Below are 21,391 nucleotides of genomic sequence, written 5' to 3'. Positions count from 1 at the left end.
CTGGAGCAGGACAAGGGCAGCCTGTTTGACTGCAGACTGAGCACTTTGTGTCTTTAAGGGAGTTTGCTTTCTCCTAGATTTACCTAGAGCTCCCTTCAAACAGAGTGAATTTTTTATGTGATGGACAGTTCAGATTTTTTTCCCTCTTCAGCTGTTTAAAACAAGCTTCCATCAAGAGAAGCAGATCAGGAGATTGAACTCAGTTACAGAGATGACTGGGCTAGCAGCAAGATTAAAAAAAAGAAAGAGCAGAAAATTTAACTTGAAACAAATGGGAGAGGAAAAAAATAAACATGGAACAATCCTTGAACAAATACTAAAGAAATAACAAATTGCTTTCAAGAGTGGGTTACAACTACGTGTCCCTCAGTCCCTGCCACTCACCCTGTCCTGGCCAGGGCTCCAGCACACCTCATCTGTCTGTGAAGCCCACAGGGAGTGTCCCTGCTCTGGAAGCCATCACCAGTCACAGGGGTGACCAAGCTCTTGGCCTTTGGCTCCACTCTCCTCACGAACCCAGGACTGTTTCTGCTCCCAGGTCCACACCTCTGCTTAACAGCTTTTTTATTCTTCCCACGGGCCATTCCAGACCTGCAGCCTGAGCCTTTGCTGGCAGGGTGTGCAGTGCTCCCAGCCATGCTGGCCACTGCCCTCTCCCCTCTGCATTCCTCCTGCCTTGTTATTGCAGACAGTCTGGCCTGCAGTGATGCTGATCCCCTTCTCACCAGCTCTCTCCTGCTGGGCTCTGCTGAAATGCCATGGCTCTGGACAGAGTTGCACCTTCTGACAAGGCTGCCCTGAAAGCCCCTGGTTGAACCACCTCGAGGGTCCTTCCTCCAAATGCTGTGAGGACATTTCAGACAGAGATTCCTCACTGGAAGTTCTTGGAGTAGGACCAGCACACAGGATTCCCTGCCCCTCTCCAGGAATCTGCCCCATGAAATCCTCTCCTGCTCATCCTCTCCCTGGCTCCTTGGCAGAGGCTCACAGAGAGGAGGGAGGATGCTTCACCCTCCTTGGGTGTCTGGCCTGAAGGTGAGAGCTTCCAACAGAAACATCCCTGAGTTCAGCATCCCCAGTCATTCCCTGGAATTTAGATTTCCATAGGGTTTTCTCCTGGGACCACTGCCCAGTTCTTCCAGTCTGCAGCAGGAGCTGCCTTGTCTCTAGACACCTGGAGCACCATGCTTAACAATATCTTACTTTTCCACTGATAAGAAATATGTGCCTGGCTTGGCTGCTCTGAACCATTCTGCTCCAGCTGGATTTCTGCAGGATGGGGATTTTGAGCCTGCAATGTCACCCAAAGCAGGTGGTTGCATGATGGTCCCTTGAGATGCTCAAAGAATGTCCTGAACTAAATTTTGCACCAATTTTGTAGTGGTAAGTGAATGACAATTAGGTTAAATATGTTATGTTCCATTTCAAATATATATAACATATAAATATGTTATGTTAAATATGTAGGCAGTGTTATGTGCTACTGTTATGTTATATTAAATATCCTCCTCACTACATATTCTGGGCTCTGGAGAGTTTCAAAGATGTATTTCCTCACAATATACCCCAGTTATTTCTGCCTCAGGTGAATTACAATGAAGGAAAACCAGGAAAGCTTGTGTATGTTACAGCTTTGTGTGAAAGTATTTACCTGCTAAAATCCTCTTCAAATAGCACTAAAATGACAGGGCAGAGGGTATGAAAACAACTGCATTTGCTCTTTTATCCAAACACTTCGTGATGATTACAGGGCACTCCACACAAAGGGCTGTGATTTGGAAAGGAAATTGCACTCCAGTGAAGGATTTACTCATCTGGGATGATATTTATAATCCACTCTCTCCTAGCTAAAGGGATCATCCTGCACTTTGGTAGGAAATGTGAAGAATTAAGGGGCCAGGGGATGAGACCTGCATAGAGGATGTTTTGAAGCTCTGACCACTTCCCAGCTCTGTCTTTGCTCCCTGACTCCAGTGAAGCTTTGCCTCTCTCACTGCTGTTTTCTCCTCTGGAGCAATGATGCTGCTCTGCTGAGCTCTGTCTCCAAGGCAGCCGTGGTCTTCAGCCCCAAACCAAAAGCCAAAGCCCACAGATACCTCACAGGCACAGAGGGGACACCCAAGTCCTGCCACCCTTCCTGGTCTGCAAAAGCACCATTTGCTCTGTGTGGAGAGGATGAGAAATACACCTAAGGCAGTTTCATGTGCTTGTAGATGTGTGGAGCTAAAACAGCTTCAGGGGTGCTCTGAGATCAGCCTGTCCAATCCTACAGGCCCAATCCAAGTCTGCCAGCATTCCCAAGGCAGGCACTGAGGATTGAGCCACACTGTCCAAAACCACAGGCTGCTGGTTGTGGCTCCAGCTCAAGCTGCTGAGACAGTGGTTTCATTTAGTGGGAAATGCATTTTGTTTCTCCTGGTGAAATATTTTACCCATTTGAAGGTTTCTACATGGTGTTCTCTGATCAAAGCCCTCAGAGCCCTTTTTGCAGCACCTCCATGGGGTGAGAGGAGGGATGTCCATTTCCAAGGCATTGCTGTTTTCCAGTAGCCAAGATATGTTGCCCACCCTCAGCCAAGCAGCAGTGTATTTTCACTGGGAGAATGCCAGCAGGCAACCAAGATTAAAAAAAAAAAAAAAAAAAAAAGAATTTTTCCAAACATTTCTCCAACAGCTGTAAATTTTTGCTTAATGCAAGATGCTAATAAAAGCCAGGTTACACCAAACCCACTGCCAGACTAGTGCTACTGGGAGGTGTTTTTAAGCTGCACCAAAGGAAAAATTTCAACATCCAACTTGCTCATTACTTGAAGAAACAGAAGCATATCCCTGCCTTTACCCTGTCCTGTGGGAGTTAAGATCAGATGTGAAGGCCATGTGCTGGACTTGGGAATGTTTGTTCAATCTCCTATTCCTTCTCTGCTTTTTCCACTATGAGTTCTTGCACTTCTGACATTGCATTTTGCTGATCGTAACCACAAGGTTTTGTTTTATGAGCTGTTATACCAGGAAAATGGTATTCTTTGCACCCTATTAGTTAGAACTTGTTTGTGACAGCATAAGATCTGTAATTAATCACTCAATTGCTCCTACTCCACACAGCACCCCAAGCATGACCAGCCTTGGAGTAGAAAAATAAACTCAGCCCCTCCTCCTGGCAATTTGGTTCTAGTATAAAGCATACAACAAATAATGGTGGAGAGGGAGGGCTCCTTTCAGCCTCCTCCACACCTTCTCTCTCTCCTTGGAGTCTTAAAAAATACCAGAGGAGGTGTTTGTGTGCAGCTAATTGACCTGAGCAACAGTGTATGGTCAATGGCCCATTGACTGATGAAGTGATGGAAACAAGATGCTAATTTTAACTGTTCAGGTTAGCTGTGGCAATGTTGTCTTGCTGGGAGGGGGAGTCATGGCCACTGAGCCCCACTCAAACAGCTCCCTGCAACAGGACCAGCTTCCAAAAAAAGAAACCAACCCACCAACACAGCCTGGAACTGGAAACTCAGCTGAAATGTCCTTGATGTATGAAAGATCTGAGCTCCAGGTATGGATGGCTCAGGTATTGCTGTGCAGGCTTGAATGCATGGATAGAAACACACCCTGCTGCCTCAGGAAAACAGGGATGGATCTTGTGTTTTATCCCTACATACCCTTTTCTAGGCATGAATGTGTTGTTTGTGATGATAATGGTGTTGAAGCATCAATATGGAAGAAAATAAAGCAAAACCTGACCAGTGCTGACAGTCTCCAAGCAAAATAAAGAGGGAAGGCACACAGATATGTTCTTGAAATGTGCTTTACCAGGATAGACAGTGGTGATTTCCTTGGAATGCCAGCACTGTTCTGAATTCATGCTTTGAGTATTGCTGTTGGTTGGAGATCCCTTTAGATGATGCACTGGCTGCACCAGGCCTAAACTGAGCTTGCTGAGGAGCACCCAGTGTCAGGGTGCAGAGGGATGAGGAATACAAAGAAGGAGCAGAGTTCTGTACCCAGAATTTCATTTCATACTCTAACATAGTCTTTAGGCAGCTGCTTCAGCCCATCTCCCCAGGTTATACACCTGCTGAACAGGCATAAGGCTCTTTGGGTGGATACTGGGACTTTGAATTAAATCTTTCAGGCAGAGTTATAGAAGAAAATTTTAAAATAAAATTTTTAAAAATAAAATTACTGATCTGATTCACTAGAAAAGAACACTCTTACCTTTCTACCAGGTGGTCCAGGGAACCCAGTTAAACCAGGTAAGCCCACATCTCCCTGTAGGAAGCAAGCAAGTTCAATCAGTTTTCAGCAACATTTTCCCTGAGCTTACTGCAGTTACCACAATTATTTTGCTGACACCAGCCCACAGCTATTGATATTTCTGGTTCTAATCACAACTCTTCAAGACCTGAGTGGATAAGAAGAGTAGATTTACAGAACATCTCTATTAACTGGCTCATATAAATAATAACCCCGGTTAATTAATGGCAGCTGCTGCTGGAGTCCAGCTCTTTGCAAGCAGAATGAATGTGCTTTTTTTCCCCTCAATGATCTCATTCAGTCACATGCTTCATTCGCCTTTCAATAGGCATTGAAATCGCCAAGGCAAGGAAATTTTAGATTTTAAATGCAATAAGAACAACAGGTACCTGCTGCCAAATCCTGTGATTTGCTCTCACACTCTGCTACTGCACTGGCTCAGCCCATGGCTCCCGTTGGGATGGTGCTGGTGGTGTAATTATTTAACCTGTCTCTCTGACATGGGTTGAACCTTGCAGGCTGCTGGTGGGAGGGTTTGCTCAGTGGCCTGTGCTTCTGAAAAGGGATTGCATCACATCCCAGCTGGCAAACCCAAAGCATCACAGAACGGGTGAGTGCATTGCTGTGAGACCTCTCCAACACCTAGCCCGCCTCTGTGAGCCCACTCCGACCAGGATCAACAAACCCTGGAGTGCTTTCTTTCTGAAATTCAACAGATTTCCAGTATCTAGATTGAAAATTAGGCATCACTCCAAACTCCTGCTGGAAACTCCTTATTCCTATTGCTGCTAACAGGGATAAAGCCTTGTTAACACAAGCTGAAGGTCATCTGGATGTCTTCCTTTTTTACACCAAGAATTGTCTTCAATAAAACAGTTCCAGACCCTGCAGGTGGATGATTTCCACGTGATGCCACTCCAAGATTGTGTACCAGAAATTTCAGAAGGCATCTCATGGTGTTAAGTTAAAAGCATCATTTCAGACTTAGCCTTCTGAATGTTTTCTAGCATTGCCTTCCATCCTGCAGTCGTGTGGCCTCACTGTACTTTATGGGGGCATCTGGTGTCAAATGAAGAGCCCAAGCTCCTCATGGCTGGTGCTTTCTATGAGCTGTGCATTTGTAGCAAGATTTATGGTGAGAGGAAGAGAACCAGGCTTCTGCCCTGGACATGAATTACCAAGGATTGTGCAGGCATCACTGAAAGAGCTAATTGAGGTAGGTGATGTGGAGCCCTGATTGCCCTGCTGTTCATTTCTAGAACTCTGTGAGGGCTTGTTGCCTCAGTAAAAATCACTCAGCTGTGAAACAGCAAAAATGGGAGTTGTAACTTATTGAAAGGAATTAGCAGAACTCTGATCCTCAAAAACTGCTAAGCCCAGAAAGCAGCTTTCCTTCCCAGCTGGGTGCTTTGTGCTGGTTTGAGCAGCCCTTGGTGGTAACCTCTCAGTGAGGTCCATGCCTTAGGAGCCTCCACCAAGAAACCTCTACCCTGATGGGGCTGCAGCATGAGGCAAACCCCTGTTCCTCATCTCCTGGGCAAGAACATCCTTTCCTTGGCCTCCAAGGTTTTTATTCCTTACCCTGGCATTGCCTCTTGTTGCAGTTTCATGCCCAGAGCATGGCTGTACCTCAGATGTGCTACTTGAAACACTTGGCTGGAGCCTGTGGGACTTCAGCTGGGCTGCAGATTGTGGATAAACTGGATAAACTGAGTGCACTGTGATCATTGAGAACTACCTCTCTTCAGTCCTGAATCCAAGATCTAAGCCTTATTTCCCAGTCCTGCAGTACAGACCCCCTGTGATTGTGTGCACAGCTCTGGAAGCCCACCATGGCCTTGGGGTGACATCTCACCTTCTGCCCATTGCGAGCTTTTCCAGGTGACAGCCCAGGATCACCTTTCTGACCCTGAAATGAAAAACTTACATTAGTGACATAACCCAAGGACCCATCCCACAGATGTGGCTCTGCTTCCACCAAGCCTCCAAATTAAAAAAACATTTTGTTTTATTCCAGTCTTCCCTGACATCCCAAATGTATTAAAGTGGCCTGGAATAGCTGTTGTGCTGGGGGTGGATTTGGTGAGTGATTGCTGCTGCTAAAGAGTTGAGTTTTAAATAGTAGTTGACAGTATTCAATTGGCTAAAGAAAGGATAACTGGAAGAAAGCAATGTCAGGACTTTTGATACTTATTAGACCAGACAGCTGCAATTCCTTCCTTGTCTACAACTACCATCACAAAAATAATTACCAAGCCTATTACTGGGGCTGAACCATCCTCCTCGACAACTCACTAGATGCTGTTGCTTTTTTAACTGTGAGGAACAGATGAGACTGCAGAGAAAGTTGCACTAATTAGACACCCCCAACAGGCAGAGCAATTGTGAGGCTCCCAGGCTGGCAGAAAGCAGCACTTGACCTTAAGTGGCAGTATTCCTTATTTTCCTCCTTAACAACCGTGACGAGGGAAATTACAGTTTGAGGCTGTGATCTTCTGACAAACACAGGCTGGAATCTCAGCAGCATTTGATCATCTAATTCCAGCAGATTCCTTTGGAAATCCCATTTTTCAAGAGGTGGAAAGGTAATGTGAGCACCCAATAGGAAGGGATGGAAGTGGGAAAATCTAGAAGAGATTGAAGAGTGCCAGGTTCTTTGGGTAGAGGAGAGGTAAAGCTCAGTACACAGAACCTCTCTTCTGGCACAGCCAGGATGGGTGTCCCAGAATCAGTCACTATTTAACACCCAGGAATCATAAACAAGCCACAACCTCTGTGTGTCCACCAGCACAGGACAGCTGGGAGGGTGAACTAATGGCTGTCAAGTGAAGGCTTGGAGGGGAGACCCAGAAAGGAGCAATAGTTGTCAGAATTCAGGACATCCCTCTGGCTGTCCTGGATTGCCAGGACCCCTGCCAGGGGTCTCAGAGACCCTGACACAGAGCCCAAGACACCTGTGGGTTTGATTATGACCCATGGAGCAAGTTACCAACCTCATATGAGGATCTGCAAGCCACGAAAGTCTAAGCAGAATAATAATTAGTTTGTCACGGGGTGAAAAGTAGATTTTTTTGGGGTTTTAGAATGGGGGTTCAGGGGGCAAGATGGAGGAATGTGGGCTTTCTCCTTCTTCTTCTTGGTCTCCATCTTCTGCTGTGATGGTGGCACTTTCAGATTGGTTTAGAGTAGAAGCTCAGTGTCTAACATAGGTGATAGGTATTGGAAAGTTATGGTAAATATTGTACACGTAGCTTTTAGTATAAAAAGATAACAACACTGCCCCAGGGTGCAATGTTAGTGTGAGTGCCTCTGACTGTCCTGCTGAGCAGATCTTGGCTGGCCAGGAGAAAGAATTTTATAGATAAGAAACAATAAACAACCTTGAGAGTGAGAACTGAAGAGCTCTGACTCCTTCAACTGCCAGGCTGGGAAAAGAGACTTCCTAACCTATCTCGGGGTCACTGCGAGCAGCTGAAGTCCCAAGAAATAGTGGTTATTAATTGGCATTTCTCATGAGCAGCACAGAGCTCTGGTCACAGCCTCACTGGAATACATTCCACATGTACTTCCCACCTTGCACAGAGTGTGAACCCTCCATTCTGCTCCTCCTCCAGCATCCACCACAGGCTGTGAGATTCAGCAGTGAGACTGCTTGGCTCTGGACTGTAGGGAGCACTGCTGATTCAAGGCAGATGTATCTGCACAAATTCTCAATGAAGGCTCCAGCTTTCCAAACAGTAAATGAAGTCATGCAGATAATCTTGCTTTGCATGCAGCTGTTATCAGGGCAATTCTCCCACTCCCTGAGCTTCAGAGCAGCCAGTGGGTGCTGGCACTGCTGGGAACAGATTAGAGCAGCCCTAGGGATCCCTGGGTGTTCGTTTCTGCTCTGCAAAATTCATTTACTGCAGCAGGTAGACACCCACCACTTTCCCTAAATCTTCCCATATGCTCCATGCAATGACTTTGAGACGTGGAAAAGAACTTGTGCTTTCCCCTGGGAAGCTGCAGATCACATTCAGCCAGGTCTCTGCTTTGCACTGGCTCCGTGTTCAGCCCTGCTGAGCCCATCACACAGGTGCAGAGCTCAGCCATGAGCAGGATCACATGTCCCCAAGATCCATCAGCAAGGGCACCAGCTGGATGTGAGGGCTGAAATTGTGGATTAATTGCTTGAGTCTTCTTACACAGCAATGACAAGGGGGGAATTAACCTAAATATTGTCCAAGCCAAGCCACAACACCTTTCCCACAAGTTTCTCTCTTTCCCATCCTAACTTACTGAGAACTTACTGAGAACTTACATCTTCCTCTTGTAAAGGAAAAAATTGTTTTCTTCTGGGAATTGCACAGGCTAGAGCTGTGCAACTTAAACATCTCAGTTTTGCAATCCCACTAATACTATTTTAATTATCAGTGAGCCAAACTGATGAGCTACCTTGGAGAGAAAAAGCACTCACTAAACTGAAAATACAGTATTTTTCAAGTGCTTTAAGAAGACATTTATCCAGGGCAGCAAATCACCCCAATACCTGATACCAAAAGCCTCCAGGTGAGAGATGCAAACCCAGCTCTTGCGATGGCTTTTGAAAACACACCTTGTCTGACATCTGCCCAATCCCAAATGCTTTTAGGGCATCCTGAGAGCTACAAAACAAAGCAAAACCACCCTTCCTGTCCCCAGCAGCTTTCAGGTGACAGCCCCAGCCCAGCCTGTGGCTACAGCTGTTGCAGGGGTTATCTGCAATAATCAGTCTCTGCCAAAAAGATGCAACAGCAATTTTACAACTGCCAGAATGCAGGAAGTGGCAAGAATCCCCCTTGAAGCAGTTTCACACCAGGAATTGCTGAGCTGAGCACCACAGGCTGAACTCCCAGGTGGCACAAGCAGGTGTAATGCCATGGAGTCAGTGGAACCATGCCCAAGCAGATCAGCAGGATTTTGGCTCGACAGCTACAAACAGCTCTGTGCACAGGATCAGCTCCCTAAGCCCAGGGAATTACAAGTGCTGAGCTCCAGGGGTGAGGATAAACTGGGCTCTGCACTGGGCTGACTGTGAAATGCAGAAACACAACCAAAGCCCTGCAGCCAGGCAGGAGACACAGAGAAACACCCAGAGGCTGCAGTGCCACTCCACAGCCCTTGCACAGAGCTGCCTGACCTCACAAGGGCTCTGCTCATCCAGCTGATGAATATTATGCTCCTGAGTCCCTTCTTAAGTGACAATGACTTGGTGTTAGTCATGGTTTCCAAGCTGTGTCTATGTGGGAAACTTCAATTTCCTTTCTTAGATTTTTTGGGGGTTTTTTTTTGTGTGGGTTTAGCTGCTATGTAAGCCAGAGCAAGCCCAGCAGCCTCTCAGCAAGAGAAGTTCCACTTGGAGCTGCTTTGCCCTGCAGTGCAGGCTGAGCTCTCACAAATCCAGAATTTCTGCCATGTGCTGGGTCTGTCAAGAAGATTCCCATCTCTGAAAGTGTCCAAGGCCAGGCTGGATGGAGCTCTGAGTGACCTGGTCTAGGGGAGGATGTCCCTGCCCATAACGAGCTGAGCTCTCAGGTTCCAACCCAAACCATTCTTTGGTGATGAACAAATCAGGTCCCAGATGCAGGCAGTTAAAACATCAGGGGGGGAAAAACCACTTTTTGGGGCAAAGTCCATTTTCTGGGACTGCTGTAACACCAGAGAATTGAAGAGGAGGAGGGGAGTCAAAACTCTGGCATCTGATCCACACCTTCCAAAGAGCATTTCTGAGGCAGAGGTGATGTAACCACAGCTCACCAGGCTCTCCCTGCTAGAGGTGAACCTTCACCTGGGCTGAGCTCCAGCTCTGACATCCCATTGCAAACCTAATACTTCATTTGACAAAGCACCATGAGCAGAAAAATCCTGCAAATGGTGGCTGGACAAAAATAAAATACATCACAGAGCCTGATGAGACCAGATCTCTGCTGCAGGCTCACAGCTCTCCATCCACTGAGATTTCCTGCTGCCAGACTGTGCATTGAGATGGAGGAAAAATGCTTACAGAAAGACTTAATTTCTATTAGGTGACCAACTGAAGAGAGCTTTACAGCCAAATGATGATTTCTGATGAGTCATTAGGCTAAAAGTGTTTAAAAAAAATCCTGTAGAATAGAAACATAGCTCGACTCCACAGCTTGGACCAGGCTGGATTTGCAGGGCTGGAAGTTAGATAAAAGAAGTTTGATTTGACTTATAAAACTCAACAAGTGTGATCTGGAAGTCATTGATGGAGAATAAATGCAGAACACTAAGATGTAGAACTTTTACAGGCTCACTTTTCAGGCTGTATGTGGAATTTAAACCAGCTGCTGTTCACCAGCATGTCTCCAGTGCCTAATTTTTAATCACATAGAGGCAGCATGCCAAGTTTCCAGAATCTTTTTCCCAGAGCATCAGTAGTGCTCAGAACATCTCTGCCTACTGATGAGATCATGAAAAGACAGAACTATTGCTCACACCTTTCTCTGTTTGGCTGAGATGTCCTTCAGCTCCCTGGTACTGAAAATCTCTGTTAAATATTGCCTCTCCAGGCTCCATTGTTCTTTAGTCCAACACAGATGGTATAAAACATAAACCTATTCCTTTGTAAACAATCATACCAAAGCAATCCAAACCAGTTTTCCAGGAACTTCAGTCTTTAGGTAACACAAACCCTTGAACACAGAATGAGCTGGGATTTAAAACACCTTTTGGAAGGGTTTTGCTGCACACTGCAGGGTTAGGACCCCTCCAGAGCCACATCTGTGCTCAATCCCAGGCAAAGGGAGAGGGTCCAGCTGCAGGGGGGGGAATTTGTGTGTGCAGGAGAAAAGCACAAAGCACAGGGGCCCTGGCACTGCAGGAGGCTGTGAGCCCTCCTGGGAGAGGGGGAGGCATCTAGAGGGAAGCCATGAGATCGGTTTGGGAGGACTGGGGGAGCCCAGAGATCCCAGAAGCTCTGGAGAGGGGAGGACAGAGGGAGGAGTTTCAGGAGGAGGAAGGCAGAGGAAGATGCTGGGTGCTGCCACTCACTCCTGCCACTGTGCAGACTCAGAGGAACTGCAAAATCCAGGGGGGAGAGATGAGAAAGCAAAGGAATTGAGAGCTGCTGGAGCAAGGATTCCACTGCCCTTGTCTGACACAGCAGTTTGGGCCTGGCACAGGCATAGCTTAAGCAGGATCCTAATTTGGCAGTTTTGAAATTGAGGAGAACCAAGGAGGCACAGACACAGAGCAGGGTCTCTCTGGGCACAGGAAAGGCTCAGCTGTGCTGCTGGAGAGCCCTGGGGAGAGCAGGAGGGAGGGAGGAATGGCTTCAGCTGCTTTTTGTCCAGAGCAGGAGAAAAGGAGGCTGTCCTTCCCCCAGGATGTCCCGTGGGGCAGGAAGGTGAACGCTCCTTGCACCAGTGCATACTTACTTTCAGTCCTGGGGGGCCAGGTGAACCAGGGTTTCCATGGGGGCCTGGGGGACCCTAAAACACACAACAAACACAAAAGAGAGTCAAAAGGAGATGCTGGGAATCTGCATGGGTGCTGGGGCAGTGCTGTGCCAGACTTAGAGAGCCCTGGGGTGCCCTGGCAGGGGATGGTGGCACTGGGACCCTGCCTGGCAGCCACAGAGGGAAGCTCAGCCGTGGGTTCCCAGCAGGCTCTGTGGGAGGGGGTGTGTGTCTGTCACCACAGGACACGCCATGGCACTGGGATAATTCGGGTAAAGCAAACATTCCAGGGGTCAGGGGAGCCCAGGCTCTGGGAGGAGCCCAGCAGAAGGGGATGGAGGCAGGCAGAGGGGAGGGGAAGTGTGTGGGGGTGTTAACAACTCGGGTTTTGGTCAGGATTGAAGAGAACAGAAGTGATTAATAAAGGAAGATTGTTCAGCTCTTTGGGGTGAACTCATTTTCCCTACAAGCCAAACAGATTTTTGCCTTTAGAGATTGGAAAGAAAACGGGTAATCAGACAGCAAAACAGTGGGAATAGTAGGACATCCATGTAAACTTTTAAAATCCATATTTCACATAGTTAAATCTGTATTTTTCCTTAGTTCTCACAAGCCAGTGACACTGCCAGAGTATCTACCTCAAATCACAGACAGCAGTATCTCCTTTTACATCATATTTTAAAAGCACCCTGCATATTTTCCAAGGCCTATTTAAGGAGTTATCTGGAATAAGCAGCTAAGAATAGTTTATGCCTGGGTTATACACAGCACAGAAGATCTGCTAACCTTTCAGGCAGGGTAATAACAATTCTAAGTCCTCTTGAACACGTTCCTGGGAGATGAAACAACCTGAAAATTCAACTCCAAGAGCTCTGCCAAGAACATGTGAGGGCTCTACCATGAGGAGGTCTTTATGTACCCTCAAGTTAGGGCAGCACAGGAAGGGGATAAAAAACCACTCAGGCACATTCTTAGCAAGCTGTAGGATTTCCAATGAGCATTTTGGGGCCAAAATCTTGAGGGTCTGATTTCCAAGGAAAATCACTGCAGTTAAACATTTCACTGGCAGCCAAGTTCAGTGCCCCTGCTGTCTTCTGAGAGAACATCAGTGCACTGATCTCTATTCAGTTTTATTTTTTACTGCACTTTAATAGAAAATAATGCCTTTTAAAATTGCATCTTGTGGAACAGACAGTTGCTGAATGCTCAGTGCTATTTCACAACATGCTGCTCTGCTGCAAGAGGCTGTTTAATTAAAAGATTGAGACTGAACTTTTCAAATGGCAGTTTTTACCCAAATTAACATCCCATTCTTAAATTCCTTCCAAATTTTCAGCCTGAACCCAAATACATTTATTGCCTCATTCTTAATTTCCTTCTAAATTTTAACCTGAAATTTTTGTTTAGCATGTCTGTGAATTTCCAGTGAAACTGAAAGAGCTTTAATTAAAACTAAGGTGCTTGAATATCACTTTCTCACTTCAAAAAAACCCCCATAATGCTGCTGGAGCCAGAGTACCTGGACACTGAGGAGTCTTAAATAAATTCATCTTCCCAGCAAACTGTGGAATCACCTGCCCACCTTACTGGGTGGAACACTGAAACAGAGACTGAATGTGCTGCTTAAGGTAATTCAACAAGTCTGTGGTGGCAAAAATGCTTCAGCCCAAGTCTTTCCAGTCTCAAATATGTAGGATAATGAATAATAAGTGACAGAAATCAGGCCAGCAAAGTCTCTATAAAAGATGAATTCCTAAAAAGCTTTTACACACAAGCAATAATCGAGGCAGCTCTGAATGGGGTTCATAAATCCAGCCTGCTGCTGGATTTGAGGAGGGAATTCAGCTGTAATTCAGCTTTGGAGTGAGGCAGCTTGGCCCAGAGCCCACAGCAGAGCAATCATTTGAGGTTTGTGCTCCAGCACAGCCCAGGGCAGGCTCAGAGCAGTGTCAGGGAGCAGCTCGGGGTGCTGTGACCCCCAGATGAAAGTGATGGATTCCAGAGGAAACCTGGATTGTGGGAAGCTCAGCTGCCAATCCAGAGCTCCTGGATAAGAGACTAAACACACCCCCAGCAAAATCTGGTGCAAGTTCTTTCAGAGTAAACCAAAGCACAGCAACAAAATCCTAATGCCACTGTCATATTTTCTGGAAAAATCCCTTTGCCCAGGAGTCCTCTCCTGGGAAGCTGAGAAGGCTCAGAGAAAAAGGAAAACAATGATTATCTCACTGCTTCTCCTGTGTTTTGCTGTGTTAGAATGTGCTTGGATGTTCTTTACCAATAGGTGATTGTTTCATTGGTTTCATGTGAATTGTTTTGACTTATTGGCCAATCAGGGTCAAGCTGTGTCAGCACTCTGGAAAGAGTCACAAGTTTTCATTATTATCTTTTTAGCTTTCTGTCTGTATCCTTTCTGTATTCTTTAATATAGTTTAGGATAGTATTTCTTTAATATAATATAGTATCATAAAATAATAAATTAGCCTTCTAAGAACATGGAGTCAGATTCATCATTCCTGCCTTCATCTGGGAACCCTGCAAATGCAAAAATCCTAAAAAGCCTCAAGCAGAAGGAGGGAAGAAGGGAGGAAGAATCCAGTCACAGTTTCTAGTGATTAAAAGTGTGATTATGAAAACAGAGACTCTTGAGATAAAACAGAGCCTTCAGCACCGAGTTCAATGAGTCTGACAGGGTGCATCCAGTGCAATCCAGGCAAAGGAAGGTCAGAGACTCATCCTGTCCCTAAAGACTGATGTGGTTTTACCCTAGTGGAAGTGGCCACATCCTGGTGATGAGATAATAGTGGGAAGTCCAGTCTGGTATGAAGGAAACTGCTGTGACCAGTTCTGGGGCTTGTGTTAGGCATCTGAAACTGCTCTGGCAGCTGTGGAGAGAAAAGGGTGTAGGCTGCCAGCAGTCCTAAAAATTGTAAAAAATAATTGATCTTGATGTGTTCCAACATGGTGAGTCCTGAATTTGGGATTCCACCCACATTCTTGGCAGGGGAGGAAGATGCTGTGTGGCACAGTTAGATGGGCTAAGTAACAAAAGGTGCAGGATAGCAGCTGCCTCAGGAGCTGTCAGCAACACTTAATTGCTCTATTGCAATAATTAATTCAATTTACCACTCCCACCTAGAAATTTGGATTCTCCCAAATGTATTCATCATCAATACATCAGTTTTGCTCCTCTTATCTACACACAGGGTAGGACAGTGCTGAGACCATTAAATGAAAAAAATATCACTGCATGTGTCACATTTGCTCATTTCCCCAGCCACTTCAGCTTCCTTTATCTGCTGAAACAATCCAACCTAGCAGCAGGCAGACTTGCATCTGGAAGCTTCCAAGCCTTGTAGCAGAAACTCCATGGAAAATGTGACATGGGACAGCAGCAGCCCCAGGCTGCTCCGTGGCACGGAGAGCAGAACAATCCCTGAATGTGTTCTCCAGGGCAGGAGGGGTTTCCCTGCTCCCTGGAATGCCTTCTGTGTGAATGATGCTGCTTGAGAAGGACCCTGAGCCACCCAGCAAGGCTTGGGGGAGCCTGGAGATGGGACCCTGCTCACAGAAGCCCTTTTATGCCTCGTGGTTCCCAGCCCACAAAAATTAACAAAAGTGTCACTGTGCATAGCTCCCCCCAAACCCTCCAGCATTCACAGGGAAGGGGGAAAAAAATCCTCCCAACTCCTGCTAAATGCTAAAGAGCTCCAGTCAGAGGAATGACCACTCATTTGAAACTCATTAAGTCTTGGGGTTTCACTGTGTAAAGCAACTTTTTCTGCTTCTGACCTACAGATCCCACTGTGACCTCTAGCTTGCTGAAAAAGAGCTAAATATTTGAAGTGAAGCCAAGCAAACTGTTTCTTTAAACACTTTTCAGAAATTGGAAAATCTTCCTAATGGGATGAGGATACTGGGGAATCTCCCCAGCTGACTGAGCTGCTTGTTTCAGGAGGGAAGCCCTGCATTTTGAAGCAAAGGGAGATTTTTTCCAAGCACAGGCCAAATGTAACAGGGGCATGTTACAATGGGACCTCCCAGTCTTTCAAGCTGCTGTGGTTCACAGGAGGATGGCAAATGCATCCTGAAGCATCAGGGAGTGCATGTGTGCTCCCTTCACCCAAATCCATTTGGATTTCCCCCATGGTGTCTCAGAGTTTAAATAAACCAAGAACAATTACTCAATAAAGCATGTCAGGGCTTTTTATTGCTGATTCTGCCTCTGACCTGTGGTGTGGACAGGGATGAAACATTTCTTGTACCAGTGTTTGCTCCCCTGTTGGAGAGGGAGTGACTACCAGTGGGACCTGGATTATTAAAGTGAATTCCTGAATTATTTAAGTGTTTTGGAAAGTCTGCCTGTTGCTCTTTTCCTGCTGTCCTGGGGGCTGAGCAAACAACCAAGGCCGGGTTGGACAGGGCTTGGAGCAGCCTGGTCTAGAGGAAGGTGCCCTGCCCATGGTGTCAGGTTGGAACAAGATGATCTTCAAGGTTCCTTTCAGCCCACACCATCCCACGAGCTGGGCTCCTGTCTGCCATGTGCCTGAGACTTGCTGTTTCCTTCATGCAGAGGCAAACCAGGTAACTGGGATTTTCCACAGCCTCATCTGGAGGGCAGGGTTTAAGACCAAGTGTCACTCTCACCTCTCTTTTCTGCACACCCCCTCCAACTTTGGGTACTTTGCTGGTCAAACCACACCAGAGGAACGAGTCCCAGCTTGTGGTGGATGCAGGTGTGCTGTGCAAAGCCCCTCATGCAGGCAGCCCTGGGTGAAGCTCCCAGAGCCTGCAGGGAGGCAGGAGCAAGCTGCAGTGCTGAAGGAATGATGGATTGCTCCAGTGGGAGCCCTTGGCTGACAGCTCCTTGTAGAGCTTGTTGGCACATCCCTGAGAGCAAATCCCAGCCCCAGCCTCTGCCTCCCTGGGAGACCCTGAGTTTTGGAGAAATGCAAAAAGCTCAGCACCCGTGGCTTGCACAGAGCTGGGGGTTTCACTCAGTGCCACCACTCAGACTTGCCACCATGGCAAAGGTGTCCTGTGGCCTGCCTGGCATTTCACATCATATAAAGCAGGGGAGATCCTTCATGGCTAGCACTGCCATTCCCTCAGATCTTACACAGACACCTGATCAGGCACACAGCACATTTATCCAAGAATAAACAGTGTGGACAGACTTATTCCTATGTCTCAAATTCTTTAATGCAGACATGAAAGCTGAAAACCATCCTGAAAATCAGCTGGATAGAGACAGAGAAACCCTTCCTGGAGAGCACACATGGCACTACAGCAATATCTCTACAGACTGGAGAGCTCCTGATAGTGTTATTAGCCACTCCTGGGATAGTGTTATTAGCCATTCCCATTGCAATTTTTAACTCATTTCTCTTGGAGTCCCTGAGGAAATAATGAGAAGAAGAAACACCCAGTTTTCACTTGTTAAGAAAATGAAAATTTCCTTTCATAGCTGCAGAGAGGAGAGCACAGGAATAGCCTGAATCTGTCTCAGTGGGCCCCTGCTGCTGGAGTGATTGGGTGTGCAATTAATTCCATGCTCCTGGAATGGGGATTGGCTTTCAAAAATTGAGAAACTGTAATTTTCAACAAAACTACCACACTATCCACTCTGCTACCCTGCCTTGGATTGCTCTTGAATACTGAGATGTGTCCCAGTCAGAGCCTCTCCCATGCTGTCACAGAGGCTGGGGTGTGTTTTTGCAAAGCAGGTGGCATTACCTACATGGAAGAGCCACCCTCAGACTACACAGGCAGGTCTGGTGATTCTCATCTGCTGAGAACCAGGAGACAGATCCATGGGAGCAGCCAGATTTCCTTACAGACTCTCACCTACTACAGTCTCACTCTCGAGGCAAAGGCTGGCCAGAGATTTCATTTTACCCTGATCAATATGGGGGGAACAAAGGGAGGAGACAATATGGGGTGGAAATTCTGCACCACACATCAGCATGAGGCGACTTCACAGCTACAGAAAGTCACAAGTCAAATGCTGCTGCTGGATTTTCAAATGTGCCAGGCAGCTGTATAAGCATTAATAAGACAGAAATTATACAGAAGTTACAACAAGGGCAATTAATCTCATGCATTAGGCCAAAAATTGCATTGGTGACAAAAAGATCCCTCCTTTCCTCTGCATCCAGCACTGCAAAACTGCCTGCAATGTTCCCCTCTCCTGTGGAGCTCCAAACTTGGGCTGTAGCCTGATGGGACACCTCATGGCTCATCCATGGGCTGGTGCAAGAACTCTGCAGCTGCTTTTTTGGAGGATCAGGTTAGGAGAGGTAGAACATGACCCCTGCAATGTTGCACGTTTATTTTTAAGTTTTTCAAGCACAACAAAAGCAAAAGATGCAATAATTCCCCTAAGCCTGTCTTAGTTCCTGGCAGCTTCACTTTCCAATGAAATCCCTAAATCCCAAAGAGACACAAGAAAAAATTACCAGGAGGAACACTTCCCAAAGCCCAAACAATTCAGGCACTGAGCAGTCCTGTCTCCAGTGCTCCAGGCCAGACATTCACAGAGTGACCCTTCTGCCCCCTCCCAAAATTAGCACAGCCTCTCTGAAGGGGTCTGAGCCAAGCCAGGCTCAGCTGTGCTGAGCACTTCCTAACTGGGAACTCTTTCCTGGACCAATTCTCAGCACCTCTGGCAGGGACTGAGCTCAGAAACCCTCTGCTGCTTATTGTCTTTCAGAGGATCATCTCAAATATAGGATGGAGCACGCCACAGCTGGGGAATAACAGACAATTATGACACAGCCTCCATGATGCTATTTCCTTCAGAAGAAACTCAAGTGGAATTGGGCTGTGGAGCTGAAATTTGATCACCCATAGAGCAGGCAGGGGATGCAGCTGGGGGCTCCAGACCTGCAGTTTAGTTTGCAAACCACAGGATTGCCAGAAGTAACAGCAAACAACCCTCATAAGCAATGGGCTGGGGTAGGAACCAACTTCCAGCTTTCATGGGGATGCCAAGAAATGCAAACTCTGGGCAGTCTACTGATGTGGGAGCAGCTTGGACACTTGTGAAGAAGACATCAGGGCTGATGCTTCACTACAAACAGATTGTCCCATCTGTAAACACAAGCCTGGTGCTGCCTAACCCCCTCACTTACAGCCCAAATCAGCTTTTGATTCCCACAGGCCCGGGCTCCAGGGGTCCTGCAGAGCTGCATTTCACTGTTGGAGAAAAGAGATGAGTTTGTTTTTGCTGGTCACTGTGAGATCTCACAGGAGTGTAACAAGTGTCCTGGGGGAATGCCTGAGAGCCTCCCAGCTCAGCCTCCTGCTTGCTCTTTAAAGACATTACACGGGGCTTGAGCTTCAGCCAAGTATGTGTGAGGAAATCTCCCTCTGCTGCCAGGCCAGGATGCTGCCTGCATCACAGATCCAAATATTCCCTTCCTCCAGCCTCAGACACTCACACCTTTGGATTCCCAGCCCACAGCAGTGCTGAGAAAGGGGATCCATGGCTGCAGCCTGTGGGACAGCCCTGTGCTCCCAGGAAAACAGCCCCAGGCTGCCAGGAGAGCAGTGCCAGCACTGCACCGTATCCAGGTCAGGCACACTGCCCAGCCCTGGGAGAGCTGGGCCAGAGCAGGAGGCTTTTCTCACAGCTAGCTGCAGCACTCAGCTCCAGATGTTTCCTCAGCACAGCACTCAGTGTTCAAAGATCTGCAGCAGAATTTCATTTGGGAAGGAAGAAATTCTGCGAGGGCCATTGCGAATTCCTGAGCTGATAAGGAATTCTGCTCTGGAGCTTGAAAAGGAGTCAGAGAGCAGGTCTGGGGAACAAAAAAACCTCATCACTGTGTGTGCTGAGTCCTTGGTCCTGGACCTTGGTCCCACCACTGAAGGACCTTGAACTAAACAATTTGTGAAGCTGGGGAGAGGGAAGGGGAGTACAAAAAGCAGCCAAAGCTAATATTCAGCTAATATTCAGCTTGCAAGAAGGAACAGAGGCTGGAAACAAAATGAGACAGTCAGATCTCATTCTTCTGACAGCCATTTGGAAACGTCCATCCCCAGCTTTTGCTGATGCCAAACCTTAGCTCAGGGAGGCTGCAAATCACCAGTGTGAAAACCTCCAGCAGGGAATGAGAGAGAAGGAGACCAGAGCTCAGCAGAGAAGGTCCTGAAGAAATCATTACTCAGCCACAGGTGCTACAGCAGCCCTTGGAACAACAGGACGGGCAGATTCAAATACAAGTAGAAGGAAGTTTTTAAAGCACTTACTCGAGAACCTCTCTTGCCAGGGGGTCCTGGTAAGCCTGGCAGACCTGGTGGGCCCTAGAAAAACAAAAATAGGTATTAGTGATGGTTCTGCAACAGAATGGTGCTCCTGACAGTACTTCACAAAGAGAGAGACCCATAACACAATCATTTGGAGAAGACCTGGGGAGAAGGGCCAATTACAGCATCACAGCCAAAACTTCCCTTCAGCTTATGCTATTGCTACAAAGGGATAAAAAGCCACGCACAAAAACATCTGCAGGAGCACGAATTTCCAGAGAGCAGAGACAGAGCATCCCCATCTTCCTGCTGCAGCCTGCATTCCCAGGATCACAGCTGTGCCTTGTGCTTGCCCTCTCCTGGGCCTGTGCTGTGCCACAGGGGTAACACAAGAGTGTCCCAGCTTTGGGTTTTCCTGCTCTGTGTCAGCACCTTGGCAAGGGAAGCACATTGTGTGCTCTAATCTCTGTCAGATGGACACGTGCAGCTCTCGGTGTTGTAGGTTCCTACATGAGTTACAACAAAATCTGTGATTATGTGCAACCCCAGCACTTCATATTTCAGAGCAGCAGGTTATAAAATGTAATAAAATTGGTGTCAATGTTGGAAATTCTTAAATATGGTTCTGTAGCAAAGGAAAGGTCAGGTCATACATGTCAGAGTAGTGGGGATCTTGTAAGAGGGGAGGAACAAAGTGGAGATATCAGGAGCCCAGCTGTGCACTGATCTGAAACAGGTTAGGAAAAAATACTTAACCAACGAGGTTTGAATTTGTTCATCTATTTATTCTTTTTTTTTCCAATGGGCTGGAGAATTCAGATTTCTGGAGAGCCATCTGCAACTCCTAATAACTCCTCAAAACTTCTTTTTCCCCCAAGCCAAACATGTCTGACAAGAATAACTGTTAATTAAAGCCTCTCCCAGAGGATTTATATTCTGGTAGCTTGCTACAAAAGACAAGTTTCCATTGCATTCAGTGGAGACACATGCAGAGCAGGCAGTGAAGGGTGTTTGGAAGGCAGCCTGAGCTCTCTGCCTGCATGGCAGGTCCCAGGAACAGCATTCCACAGGGATGAAGGTGCAGGGCCTGGAGCAGGCACAGGATGAAGCCCATTCTGGCCTTGCTCCCTTCCCACTGGGCCATCCCTGTGGGATCTCCTCCCTGCCAGGCTGGCCCTGCTGCTCACAGCTGCTCAGGCTGGTGGTGCCCATGAGCAGGAGCCAAAAAGCTCAAGATCTCTCCTGCAGCTCCCAGGAGTCACCAAGGGCATGACTCAGTGAGAAAAAAATCAACCCAGGAGATCCCTACTCTAAATCTCATGCCCAGGAAAAGATTTTGGAAAGAGAAAACTTGCTTGAACCGTACAGGTAACCAATGGATAATTACTCCCCTGATATGACCAACCCTCCCACATGTAAACAGCACATTAAGTTGTATAAAAGTCTATTATCTG

At 47.0% G+C, this 21,391-nt stretch overlaps 1 protein-coding gene across 2 annotated transcripts in view; it reads right to left on the bottom strand.

Moving 5' to 3' along the window:
- COL27A1 (collagen type XXVII alpha 1 chain) overlaps nucleotides 1-21,391 on the bottom strand; it is a 144,628-nt gene that overhangs the window by 100,916 nt on the left and 22,321 nt on the right. The window contains exons 4-7 of one of the 2 annotated variants that reach the window (XM_077188949.1): nucleotides 19,941-19,994; nucleotides 11,667-11,720; nucleotides 6,101-6,154; nucleotides 4,207-4,260 (exon numbers count right to left, since the gene is read on the bottom strand). In XM_077188949.1, the coding sequence (XP_077045064.1) occupies nucleotides 4,207-4,260; nucleotides 6,101-6,154; nucleotides 11,667-11,720; nucleotides 19,941-19,994 (216 nt within the window). The remainder of the gene's footprint in view (nucleotides 1-4,206; nucleotides 4,261-6,100; nucleotides 6,155-11,666; nucleotides 11,721-19,940; nucleotides 19,995-21,391) is intronic. The other variant, XM_077188950.1, reaches the window with a different exon arrangement.

This window comes from Agelaius phoeniceus, chromosome 21 (assembly GCF_051311805.1).
Source record: "Agelaius phoeniceus isolate bAgePho1 chromosome 21, bAgePho1.hap1, whole genome shotgun sequence".
In the NCBI taxonomy this organism is placed as follows: domain Eukaryota; kingdom Metazoa; phylum Chordata; class Aves; order Passeriformes; family Icteridae; genus Agelaius; species Agelaius phoeniceus.
The sequence above is the reverse complement of the archived record's forward strand: the minus strand, read 5'-3'. Positions and strand labels throughout refer to the sequence as shown.